Consider the following 13,036-nt stretch of genomic DNA (forward strand, 5'->3'; position numbering starts at 1 on the left):
GGACGTATGTTTTTACTTGTTACACATCCCACAATATATTGTATTTCACCTAAAGTGGGAACCTTTAAGAGATATAAAATCCCATCCGACTGAAATAGACTGCATATTATTTGGCGTGCGACTTTATTCTTAACATAATCAATACAGAGTGTGCAACTAGTCAAGCACATAACGTTTACTCAGCAGATGTCCACTTTGTACACGAAAGTAAACTTTCAGATCAGTTTCAACCTCTGGGAAATTGTGATACTAGTGATTAATATTTAATGAACATAAACTAGTTTCTACAGGGTGTCCCAGGAGGAATGGGGAATATACAGACAAACGAGGTGAAAATTTTAAATGGATATTTGTCCTATTCAAAATCGTTTTCGAGACAGAACACATTTAATGTACCTTTGCTTTTGGACTATTGAAGCTGACGTATGTGTCTTACTCTAACAGCAGGATTGGTCGCTGTAGTACATTTTACTGGTTACCAAGCTTACCAGACCGTACTCCCTTACATGTTTATGTGTCTGGATGAAGTCTGAGGTGCACAAAAGAAAAACGAACTGGTCGGTCACGTCATGGCCGCTGCTGCCCTCATTAGGGAACGTGCAGAGGCACTCAGACAATCTGCTCAACACAGTCTCCCAAGGGCGCACAAACGCATTTAATTTGACGGTGGGATCTTCGAACATTTATTGTGAACAGTACGAAAGCTTTAATGCGACATGTGTGATAGTTCTTACAGATAAATATGTTAAAAATAAGTAAAAATGAAAAAAAATTAAATGATCGTGTGGCATTGTTGGCCGGGAGGTCCCGTCCGGGTTCGGTGTCATTGTTGCATGTCTTATTTCATGTGACTCCACATTGGACGACTCGCGCGTCGATGATGTCGAGGACAACACAACACCTAGTCCGCGAGAGGAGAAAAATCTCCATTCCGGCCGGAAATCGAATCCGTGTCCATTGCATGGGAGGCAAGCACGTTACCACTCAGCTAAGCAGGCGGACTTAAAAATAGGTATTTTCAAATGATAGTTAGTAAAACTCATGTTCTAATGTTTACTAACTGTTGTACATGTTTAAACATGGCAATATATTGAACAGCGTACATTAAATTTGTTCTGTCTCGGAAAATTAGTCGGTATATGACGTACGCCGATATGAATTTTTTTTTGCTTAAGTTGATCTTTCCTGTCATGTACCTAAATACTGACCATTACTTCTGGGATACTCTGTGTAGTGATGCAGTTTCCCTTAGCACGGACCCAGTGTAATCTGTGTGAGTTAATATTGTGAGCTGCCCTGTTTGATGTGCACATTAATCAAGCAAAAAGTGTAGTAGATAATTATTTGTATTGCATGAACAAAAGAATGTACTCTGTATTTCACAAACCGCGAATTCTTATCGATAATTACTACAAATAGAAAAATGGTTCAAATGGCTCTGAGCACTATGGGACTCAACTTCTGAGGTCACTAGTCCCCTGGAACTTAGAACTAGTTAAACCTAACTAACCTAAGGACATCACACACATCCATGCCCGAGGCAGGATTCGAACCTGCGACCGTAGACTACAAATAAAACATTAATAATTATTGGAAAGGAGCTCTATCACCTGAGGTTACTGATGACTGCGAATGTATCTCTTTGAGTTCTGCTGACGTGTTGCAACTCTAAACAGTACTCTATGAAGCTCTGTCTTCCGTTGTGGATATTCCTCACAGTCGAGTCTCATTACTGTCACGTTATGTTATTGCAAAGAATAACAGCTGTTTGAAGTACACGAATTTTAAACGGCATAATTATGTCCAGATGAATCTGAACTGCCGGCCGGGGTGGCAGAGAGGTTCTAGGTGTTACAGTCTGGAACCGCGTGACCGCTACGGTCGCAGGTTCGAATCCTGCCTCGGGCATGGATGTGTGTGATGTCCTTAGGTGAGTTAGGTTTAAGTAGTTCTAAGTTCTAGAGGACTGATGACCTCAGAAGGTAAGTCGCATAGTCCTGAACTCAAGCTGTCTGAGATACTTCTCACAACTGTTTCTGTTTGTATTTGGAGACCCACGTAGCAAATACAATGCTCTAAATAAACTAATGATTCACAACTCAATAGACATCAAGCTTCTGGGCATGGCAGTAAAGAAACGTGTTTCGCAAGAAACAGGAATACTTAGGTATTTGCTACAGATTTTATTGAACCTCCGATCACACAAGCCGTAGCTCATAGCTCAACTTCCTTTCACATGGGTTAACAGTCCTGGGGAATGTTACTAAACCTGTCTGTACCGCCCTATGCTCTGCTAAAAGTAATGGAATATTATGCACTAATCTTGCATGGCACATGATTACCTCATTATCGACACAAGCTGACAGCCATCCGTTGTGTGAAGTGGGCAACGTGACCTACCGGAGAAGACCTACCTCCACCCATCAGTTCAGTTTAGATGGTGTTGAGCAAATTCAAGTCTTTTCTACTGAAGCAGCCTCTTCGGCTTCGAGGCATCTGTCTACTTCAATGCCATGTAAATAGCGGATGTCGCATATCGCATGTATTAGACGACGAGTCTGCTTTTGTCGTGTTTATGTTGGTGGTGAGCTGTCATACATTTAACTAGTGCAGCACGTCGTTCCACACTCGCACAGTGTCGTAAACGACTTTAGCCACGGACAGCTGTTACTCGTGGAGTCCTGAGTTGTCCATGGCGCTAAATTCGCAATGGGGGCATTAATGCTAACTTTTTCAGCAAAAAAGCCTGCTAACTGTTTACAAATTTTGGAGTATGACCCCCTTGGCACTGACACTAATAATCGACACTCAGACAGTTCAACTACTATCACCGAGCGGGGTTGTATAGTAACTACCACAGTGGACTTGCTTTCGGGAAAACGAGAGTTCAGATCCAGAATTAGGTTTTCCGTGATTTCCCCAAATCGTTTAGAGCAAATGCCGGAATGGTTCCTTTCAAAAGGACACGGACGATTTTCGTGCCCATCCTTCCCTAATCCATTCTTCTACTACATCTCTAATGACCATGTTGTCGACGAGATGTTAAACTTTAATCATCCTTCCTTACTTTTACTAATATGCATGACAGCTGTGAGTCCTTCAGTGCCCTTAGAACCAACTTAGCTGGTGCACATCAAGTAACATACGACTTGAGCGTCGCTCTGTAGAAATGCACTTAAGTGAAATGGTTGTAATAATATCTCGGCAGCGTTTTCGTTCTCAGCAGACTCTTCCTTTTCATCCACCTGTCTTACAACGTCCCAAAATTTTTCGCTTTCTTTGTAAACTCTTTCTGCGATTTATATTTCCTTTCTTTTTTTCGATAACTTTTTTGAATGTTTCTGTAAATTGTAGATTTCTCACTTACTTGTATGTTCCTCAATATTTATTATATTTGGTCTATAATAAGACGGCCTAATTCGTTTACTAAATGACCTTCCATTACGAATTCGAGTCACATGTAAAAACCACGGATATCAATTAAAAATTTGCCAAGCTTTGACTGTTCATCTGACTGTTCTTCAACGAATTTAATTAACAACTGTGAAATTCATATATGGGCTTGTTTAAATTGAAACTTATATTGGAAAATTAGGAACTTTAATAATGAAAGTGCCGGCCGCGGTGGTCTAGCGGTTCTAGGCGCTCAGTCAGGAACCGCGCGACCGCTACGGTCGCAGGTTCGAATCCTGCTTCGGGCATGGATGTGTGTGATGTCCTTAGATTAGTTAGGTTTAAGTAGTTCTAAGTTCTAGGGGACTGATGACCACAGATGTTAACTCCCATAGTGCTCAGAGCCAATAATGAAAGTAATCAATTGCTTGTCAGTCTGCTTCGGCTCTGAATTGTAATAACAGTTAGGAAAATGCAGTGAGTTTATTCGTGGAACTCTGAACTATAATATGAAATAAATCAGATCTATGAATTTTATACACTGGATATCTTAAACTGTAACATGGAAAATCATCTAAGAAATTATACATGCCTTGCACTGTATCAATAGCTTGATGAATATAAGCTATGCTCTGAAACTGCGACGACTTGCATGTTGGATCTGTGAGAATTTCTCTGTGCGCCTGCCTAGCGCCTCTTGGACTCTTACTGTGGCGAACTTACTTCATTAGATCAAAGAAAATACATACTATGCAATTTAACATGTGAGGCAGGAAAAATGTGACATTGAGAGCGGTTTTTTTTGTGGGGGGTGGGGGGGAGTACTTGGTGTGCCAAACAATACCAATAACTGATTAATTATACACTTCGCAACAGATTTAAATCACCACTTTTTCGAAGCCCCGTGCCCAAATTTCACCACAATTCTGCCCAAACCACCATGGAGGTGTCATCCGGTGCGAATGTCGTCACACCCTGTCTTACCCATATTTCACCTCTTCCTGGGACGCCTCTGTGACGGAAGTGTGAAAGGCGATACCAAGCGTTGAAATCACGCGGTTCGCCGGTCGGAGTGGCCGAGCGGTTCTAGGCGCTACAGTCTGGAACCACGCGACCGCTGCGGTCGCAGGTTCCAATCCTGCCTCGGGCATGGATGTGTGTGATGTCCATAGGTTGGTTAGGTTTAAGTAGTTCTAAGTTCTAGGGGACTGATGACCTCAGAAGGTAAGTCCCATAGTGCTCAGAGTCATTTGAACCACTCGAAATCACGCGGTTTTCTTGTGGTGGCCGAGAAAAATATTTCAGACACACCGCCGCTGAGAATCGACACGAAAGGGCCTGAGAGGGTTGCATAAAGGGTGTCAATAAAACCACACTTTTTCGTGGTGCGTTGGCTCCTGCACATTTCACAGTTGAAAACGTCAGTTCTCAGTGCGATGAGCTACTGGAGGATGCTTTTAACTACCTTTGACGCTATTAACAACCCTGGACATTTAAACCCCTCTCTGAGGATACTGTGGGGCTGCATCCCTGTTGCACGTGATAGGACACCTTTCTAGTGTAACACGACCACAGTTTTTGCTCTCGTGTAAAGTTCGAACCGCTACGGACCTCCCAGAATCATTTGACGAAACTTGAAAGTGATCTGAAGTACCAAAAGATGATTGTGCTTTTTCAGCCTTCCTTTTTCGGGCCCTCCTGCGGCGTGGGGATTGCGATGTTGACACATGCATCAATTTAACGGAAAATGGTGCCTCCAAACCACCCAGTTCCGCAATACCCTCGGTGACAAACGGCCACATTTAGTGAGAATTTTAAAAAAGTACTTTAAAGGGAAAACCTGTGAAGTAATTCTAGGCAGGCGGATGCCTGGCATTGGAGGGCTATCAAGTGGTCTGCCGAAGGCGTCTAGGAATACTTCGCAGGTTTTCCCTTTAAAGAAACATTTTTAATATTCTCGGGAGCGGGAGAGGAGAGGGCTTAGTGGCATAGTTTGCCTTTGTATTCACGCATGTGTCATTACCGCACGGCTCCATGAGCTTGCTGCAGAAGGGCGTGAAACAGGAGGACTGGAAATGTATGAGCACCTTCTGCTACTGAAGAACTTGTTCAAGTTTCGTCGATGGTTCTGAACGGTCTCTTCCAAATTTTAGACGAGAACAAAAATGGTAGTCGCGCTACACTCCAAAGGGTTCCCATCATTTGCAACGTGGATGCAGCTCAACATTGTCCCTAGAGAGGGGTTTAAACGTCCATCAAAAGTTGTTAAGGACGACATCCAGCTGCTGATCGCACTGAGAACTGTCGTTTTCGACTGCGAAATGTGCGGGAATCAGCGGACCAAGGAAAGGGGTGGCTTCATTGGTGCCCACTGGACGACGCTCCAACGCCTCTGCGCGTCGATTCTGAGTGTCAGTGTGTCTGAAAGCTTTTTCTTGGGCAGTCATTGGAAAACCGTGTGATTCCAACACTGAGGTCGCCGTCGAGACTTCCATCGGAGAGTCGTCCAAATAAGGCGTGGCATATGGGCAAGACGGGGAGTGACGACACTCGCATCGTGTGACGCCTACACAGTGGCGTTGGCCAGAACTGTGGTGCAATTTGGTGGCAATGTGACATCATCAACCCACCATAAACGTCAAATGAACTTATGAAGTGTGGCCTCAATCCGCTTATGTCGGCACCTTGCTGTTTGAAGCGCCGCCGAGCCCGCTGGTGACGTCACCTGTCGCCCCACTTTTGCCTCATTATAGAGAAAGTTTGTAGTCAGTTTGAGCCAAATTTAAAACTTTGCCACAGGAAACAGTTACGGTGTTTCGAAAAAGCGATCCTTTAATTCTGTTGTGCAGTGTATGTGTTGAAGTTAAAAATAATCAGAGATGATGTTAGCATATGTAGCCAATAACTGAAGCTCACGAATTTGTGGCTATTTGTTACTGCGTTGCAACATGTCCGAAGTAATACATCAACTAGAATGGTTCAAATGGCTCTGAGCACTATGGGACTCAACTGCTGAGGTCATTAGTCCCCTAGAACTTAGAACTAGTTAAACCTAACTAACCTAAGGGCATCACAAACATCCATGCCTGAGGCAGGAATCGAACCTGCGACCGTAGCGGTCTTGCGGTTCCAGACTGCAGCGCCTTTAACCGCACGGCCACTTCGGCCGGCCATCAACTAGAAGTATTATAAAAACCTAGAAAACAAAGGAAGAGGAAATATAACGCGTTATGGAAAAAGAACACGAACAACAAGAAAGTCCCCATGGGTCAACACATGCGTTGATCTACCGTCGACCATTAAACAAGTTAAGATGGAAGTGCAGCTAGCTACTGCCCTGCCTCACTACCACGCTACCAGGATTCGATAAGCCTCTCAAAATCTGGTCTACCCTACATAAAATTCGAACAAACTGTGGTAGATGTGCCGATTCGTTACATGGACTGGGAAAAACTTACGGAGCTGTTACGTAAACCATTAAACATATAGTTGAAAGCTGCCCATTGACAACCTTCGCTGGTGAGCACTTTGAATTACTACAAGCTGGCGAAAAGATGGTTGAATGTATCAGCAACCAGCCGAGTCTCTGGCGTAGCCGGGATATGTATTTATTCCAGTTCTGTTAATCCATCTCCTCCTTCCCCATCTCATTATCCATCTCCTTATTCCCTTCTGTCCCCTTCTCTCTGTTCATCTGCTCCTCCCCCACTATCCATCTGCCCCTCTACCTCCATCTCACCCCATTTAAGTCCACATGCTCCTCCGTCTCTGTCCATCACTTCCTCACCCCACTCTCTGTCCCTCTCCTACTCCCTTCCCTCTCTGTCCATCTCCTGCTCCTCCCTCTCTCTGGCCAACTCTTTCGTTCCTCTGGCCACCTCAACCTCCCCTTCTCTCTTTCCATCCCCTATTTCCTTTCTGTGTTCATCTGGTTCTCCGCCTTTCTCTGTACATCATACTCTCTCCCTCCCTCTGTCCATTTCTTCCTCTCCCAGATTTGTGTCCATTTCCCTCCTTCCCACCATCTGTCTGTCAGTCTTTTCCTCCCATCTTCTATTTTGACGTTAAGCACCCCCCCCCCCCCCCCATCCCAAGAAAAAAAAACGAATTAACGGGTTCTTACTCTCACATTATTTTTTTCCACATAGTAAGTAAAATGTGTGCCAAATTTGGTTCCGCAGGTTTAGAAGGAGCTTTATACCCAGAACTTTGCCTGAATGTGCACATGTCACATATATTTAACATATTTCACACATATCTGAGCAAAATGCGTTTCGATTGGAGTTACCAGTAAAGAAATAATGAATTAAAAGTTCCTGCCCCATGGGACAGGTGTACATTATGAGCAGCGCAAAAGTAGTAAGCGATGAACTATTTTCCTTTAATTATTTTGTGGGGGATGTGAGCGAGAAAAAGTCTACTAAATGTTTGAAATTATGTGGGAAGCTTGTTTTAAGTCACTAAGTGTTCTCATTCTCAAACACTCGATGAATTTAGTCTACTTGTGCGTGGTGAGCTATGCTTCTTTTTCACCGCTGCCCACACCCCTTTGAGAGGTTGGTGGTTCTTACTGTTACAGTGTTTCTCTCCTGGCAGTAAGTAATACGTGTATCAAGTTTGGTTGAAATCGATCCAGTGGTTCAGGAGGTGATTGGGAACACACACACACACACACACACACACACACACACATATATATATATATATATATATATATATATATATATATATATATATATATTAATGAGTATGGATATGTACATTCACCTGTCACTGTGTTTCTGTATATTTTGTGGATTTTTATATTTTACGTCTTTTTTTATATCTTTTGTTTTAATTCTTTTTATATGTCCTATATGTTTTGAACACGTATTTAATATTTTTATTTTAGGGTAGTGATATTTAACTCAGGTGATGTACTATGCCACACGTGAAGGGTGTCAAATTCCAAAGCCGATATTGGTGAAATTAGCAGTGTTCAAGATTATCCCTTTCAGAATTCGCTGCTGTTGGGCCCACGATGGAACAGCATTTGCTTCGAGAAGCCGAAGAGTGTACTGCTTGGGATTGAAGCACAAACAGTAGACGAATCTCGACCAAAGTCTTTGTCAGAATGCTGTTGCTCCGTGGCCCCAACAGCAGGGTATTCTGTAGGAAAGAATCTGCAGAACATTTGAGTGGAAACTCCTTTTGCAGTCTTTTTGCACGTGGTAGTCCCCCATCGAAGTACCGGGTGATCAAAAAGTCAGTATAAATTTGAAAACTGAATAAATCATGGAATAATGTAGATAGAGAGGTACAAATTGACACACATGCTTGGAATGACATGGGGTTTTATTAGAACCGAAAAAATACAAAAGTTCAAAAAATGACCGACAGATGGCGCTTCATCTGATCAGAATAGCGATAATTAGCATAACAAAGTAGGACAAAGCAAAGATTATATTCTTTACAGGAAATGTCAATATGTCCACCATCATTCCTCAACAATAGCTGTAGTCGAGGAATAATGTTGTGAACAGCACTGTAAAACATGTCCGGAGTTATGGTGAGGCATTGGGGTCGGATGTTGTCTTTCAACATCCCTAGAGATGTCGGTCGATCACGATACACTTGCGACTTCAGGTAACCCCACGCCCAATAATCGCTCGGACTGAGGTCTGGGGGCCTGGGAGGCCAAGCATGACGAAAGTGGAGGCTGAGCACACGATCGTCACCAAACGACGCGCGCAAGAGATCTTTCACGCGTCTAGCAATATGGGGTGGTTCTAATAAAACCCCATGTCATTCCAAGCATGTGTGTCAATTTTTACCGCTCTATCTACATTATTCCGTGGTTTTTAAAGTTTTTAAATTTATGCTGACTTTTTGATCACCCGGTATTCACTGCTAGTTGGGTTTTGTGGCCCCCGAGCATAACGTGACAAGTAAGTGCGATACTACTGGAGCAGCTGGCTGCGAGTTTGACACCCTTCCCGTAAGTAAAATAAGTAAATAAATGTATAATACGATGTGGATGCAGTGGCTGTCTTAGCTGTGCTGCGTGGTGTGGAGTGCGCGGCGGTGAGCGGGTGCGCCTGTTGCAGAAGCCGTTGGTGGGACACCCGGGCGGTCCGGCGGCCGCAGCGCCCGGCCTCGCAGGCCTGGACAAGGTGCGCCAGTGCGAGATCCACATGCAGCCCAAGCGCGAAAACTGCTGCCGCACCTGGCTCTCCAAGTTCCCCACGCGCTCCAAGCGCATCGACGTCATCTCGCGCATCACCTTCCCGCTCGTCTTCGCGCTCTTCAACCTCGTCTACTGGTCCACCTACCTGTTCCGCGAGGACGACCGCGAGTGAGCCGCCAGCCGCCATCGCAGCAGCAGCCAGCTACGTGGGACGTCATCCCCAGCACACACACACACACACACACACACACACACACACGACACACAAGCACACACAGACACCAGCAAACTGCACACCGACACACATTTGGACTAAGCAGGGTCATCCGCGGCGGACAGCCTCCGCCTTACAACCTTCCTTACAGCACGATTACCTCCCTTCCCACGCCCCCGTACAGAACACGAATACGATCCCTTCTCCCGCCAATACTTCACACGTAAAAAAATTGTCGCCGTTAAGCTGATCTACTATTATCATGAAATGTACTTTTGTGTCACCTGTACCGCAGAAGAAAAATATTTGTAAATGTGTAGATTTTTACAGTTTCGTAATTAAACAATCAGCTCCTTGCACGAACACTTTCTAGACTGCACACTATAGCTGTCAGAACACAGTCACCGACACATTGGGAAAGGACTGAACTCCTTGTATGTCTTCTCCCGCATTGACGCTCATTTTCTCTGTAGGGATCTTGTCGTTTTCCCGATCCTCGTACGTAGCCTGCCTGTGTTACAATGATGTATTACTCTCCCCGAGCCAGAGTGGCGTACTAGCATTCCTGTGTCAGACTGGCGTATCAGTGCAACATGTTTACACCTCTAGAGACTACCATTACTCAATACTCAGTTTAATGGTAATTGTTGGCTGTACGATAATACAGACAAAATGACTTTTTGCCCACCTTCAGAGACAACTTTTCAACGGGTGGAAACACATGTGTATGTTGTTACTTTTGTATTCTTCGAAAGACGGATGCCGTCGGTGTACGTACTGACTACTTCTGCGAGTGAGATTGACAATCGTCTTCCCTTACAGGGCTACGGTAGGTATATCTAGGTGTAGAATAGTTTCCTGCCGTACGTTACAGACTCTCAGCCGAATTCAAAGGAAGATCTGTGCCATTTTCCCACATTCAGTGCGCTCTTTGAGAACGACGCTGCTAGCCTTCCTCAGTATGGATCTGACTCAGCATCTGAAGAAGCCTGGAAGTGAGAGACAATATGCCCCTATCTCTGACGACGAATTCTCAATGTCTTCGATGGCCAGAGGCATGTTAAGACATTCCTAGTGACACACTTGACTAAGTATTTGGCAGTGCGACATATAATGGCTCGTAAAGCAATCACATTCAGTGCTGATCTGTCCTATGGCATGGCCACGTGCAGTACTTGTATACTTTTGCGAGAATCAGTTTATATTCGAGGCAAATAACGTTAGATGCATCCAGGGTGGCAGAGTGACAAAATAAAAATTTTACAGAAGCTCGTTCCACTTAAGGCGGTACTTTTTTTGGTATACTGAATGGCGTTACTTGGCGCTATGAACTGTCGATTGTTTTTGCATAAAGTATCACTTCTTCTTGTTACGAAAACCTGTGGCCAAAATGTGAATCCTTCTGCCCTCCTGTAAGCATCCGACAGGTGAGACACCTTACGGTTTGTTTTACTTTCAGACTATTTTGTTTTATAACGACGTGTCTCTGTCTGATGGACGCTAAACGCATATTAGATCCAGGTTCTTGGATTTTAACTGGGAAGCCGAAGAAAATGATTTCATACTTGTGAGTTTATTTCACGCTTCCACACAACAAAGTAATGACAAATTGACGCTATTAAATCTAAGGTTCACGATGTAAACGTCTTCCAAACAGTATTAATTATTTGGCTGGTTGTAAAAGTGTTGCTGATCAGTTTCTAATTCACTGTGTGATATGTGGTGCTTTAATTAGTAAATAAATTACTGCCGTAAAAGTGACGGTTTTGTTTTGGCCATTGAAATTTCATAATTTTCCGGAAACTACAGTTTAAATTAGCTCTATCTCTACTTTAATCTGCAGACGTCACTCGTTACTCGAATGGCACAAGCTGGCTTGGACAACAGTTTTACCAGAATGAGAGCCCTAAATAGAGAGGCAGAAGGGTTCATTTCATACACGGTCGGAAAGTGACACGTGATGTTTGGTCGTGGGTTGCAAGCAACCAGGTTGAATTGGAAGTTTCCTTCTGGGCATTACATTCTCGTTCGTTTCTATACTACCTATACTGCTTTATCCGTAGCGAGAAGCGTTAATTGAAATATGGAAATGTATTACCCGCTGCAAAACATACTCGTAATAACCGTAGGTGCAAAGCGCGTGTGCGCCGGGCGGGACGTAGAGCTAGACATAGACTTCAGTCCGCAGGCGACAGCCACGCGAGCTCGAGCCGGTCAGGGCTCCGGCCGTGTCGGGCGCCGGGATCGGGCGCACACACGTAGCTTTGCTGGTAGCCGTAGCTCACAGCAGCCGAGAGGGTCGCAACCCGTCTGAGCGGTAATACCTTGTTATTGTTTGACGGTTACTATTATTTGTATATTCTAGAAATGTGTGTAATGTTTAGCACTTAGCACGAATAAATATATGAAATATATTATATACGTATATAAAAACTGTGAAAGCGCAATTATTTTTGAAAAATGAGAGTGAGTTTGTGAAGAAGAGGAAGGCGCAAGCTTTGATAGTGTTTTCGCGTTAGGAGACGTAGCGTAGAATAGAAGAGTACCGACATCTTGTAATCTAATGTTGTGCTATTTTGTTAACTTCATTATGAAACGTCAAAAAACTTTAAAAGAGTCTGAGTGAACAGAGAATATCGCAGTAAGTCATTAAATGATGAATTAAAGTTGTAAGGTTGTTTATTGAATGTTGTCATGACTGTTGTAATAATAAATGCACATTTTGAAAAATACTTTTTTCTTATTGTTATTTACCCTGTTTACCTAAATCAAGTAACTTATATTGTTTTCCGCATAAAAGTTTCATTTGTGAGCGAAATTTCACTGCTTTTGTTTTTCTTCACCTAATCTATGGTTAACATGATTCAAAAGTTACTGAAGAGTCAAACATTAGTGACAAACTCAATAATCTCATGAAATCGCGGAAATCGTTTTCTGGTAGCTACTTCTGCTTATAATCAGACAGTCAACGTAGAGAAAAGCAAAGTAGTTACTTATAGACAGTTTGCTCACACTCACATTCATACGTAGTAACTGTGTAAATGGCAGTTTTTGTAGTGGCACGATGAAGTACGAAAGTCCAAATAAATGCGTTAATGGAACAAGCAGTCCTTTCTAAGATAACATGCAGCTTAAAATCAGGCAAATAATCGTCATCGTGTACGAACCGCCGTTTTTCTTCAAATTAGTTCCCTGCAGCACTCGCCAGGATCTGGAATTGGAACAACAGGTCTCGCAAATGGGAAAATTCTGGAGGAGTTTTC

The 13,036-nt window shown here is 43.5% G+C and overlaps 1 protein-coding gene across 11 annotated transcripts in view; it reads left to right on the top strand.

Annotated features, from left to right (window-relative positions):
- LOC126484627 (glutamate-gated chloride channel) overlaps positions 1-12,505 on the top strand; it is a 724,772-nt gene extending 712,267 nt beyond the window's left edge. For 10 of the 11 annotated variants that reach the window (XM_050108232.1, XM_050108236.1, XM_050108280.1 and 7 more), the window contains one exon: positions 9,480-12,505. In XM_050108232.1, coding sequence (XP_049964189.1) covers positions 9,480-9,731 — 252 coding nt within the window. In that variant the 3' untranslated portion in view covers positions 9,732-12,505. The remainder of the gene's footprint in view (positions 1-9,479) is intronic. The other variant, XM_050108244.1, reaches the window with a different exon arrangement.
- The last annotated feature ends 531 nt before the right edge of the window (positions 12,506-13,036 follow it).

The sequence above is a fragment of the Schistocerca serialis genome, chromosome 1 (assembly GCF_023864345.2).
Source record: "Schistocerca serialis cubense isolate TAMUIC-IGC-003099 chromosome 1, iqSchSeri2.2, whole genome shotgun sequence".
Classification (NCBI taxonomy): Eukaryota; Metazoa; Arthropoda; class Insecta; order Orthoptera; family Acrididae; genus Schistocerca; species Schistocerca serialis.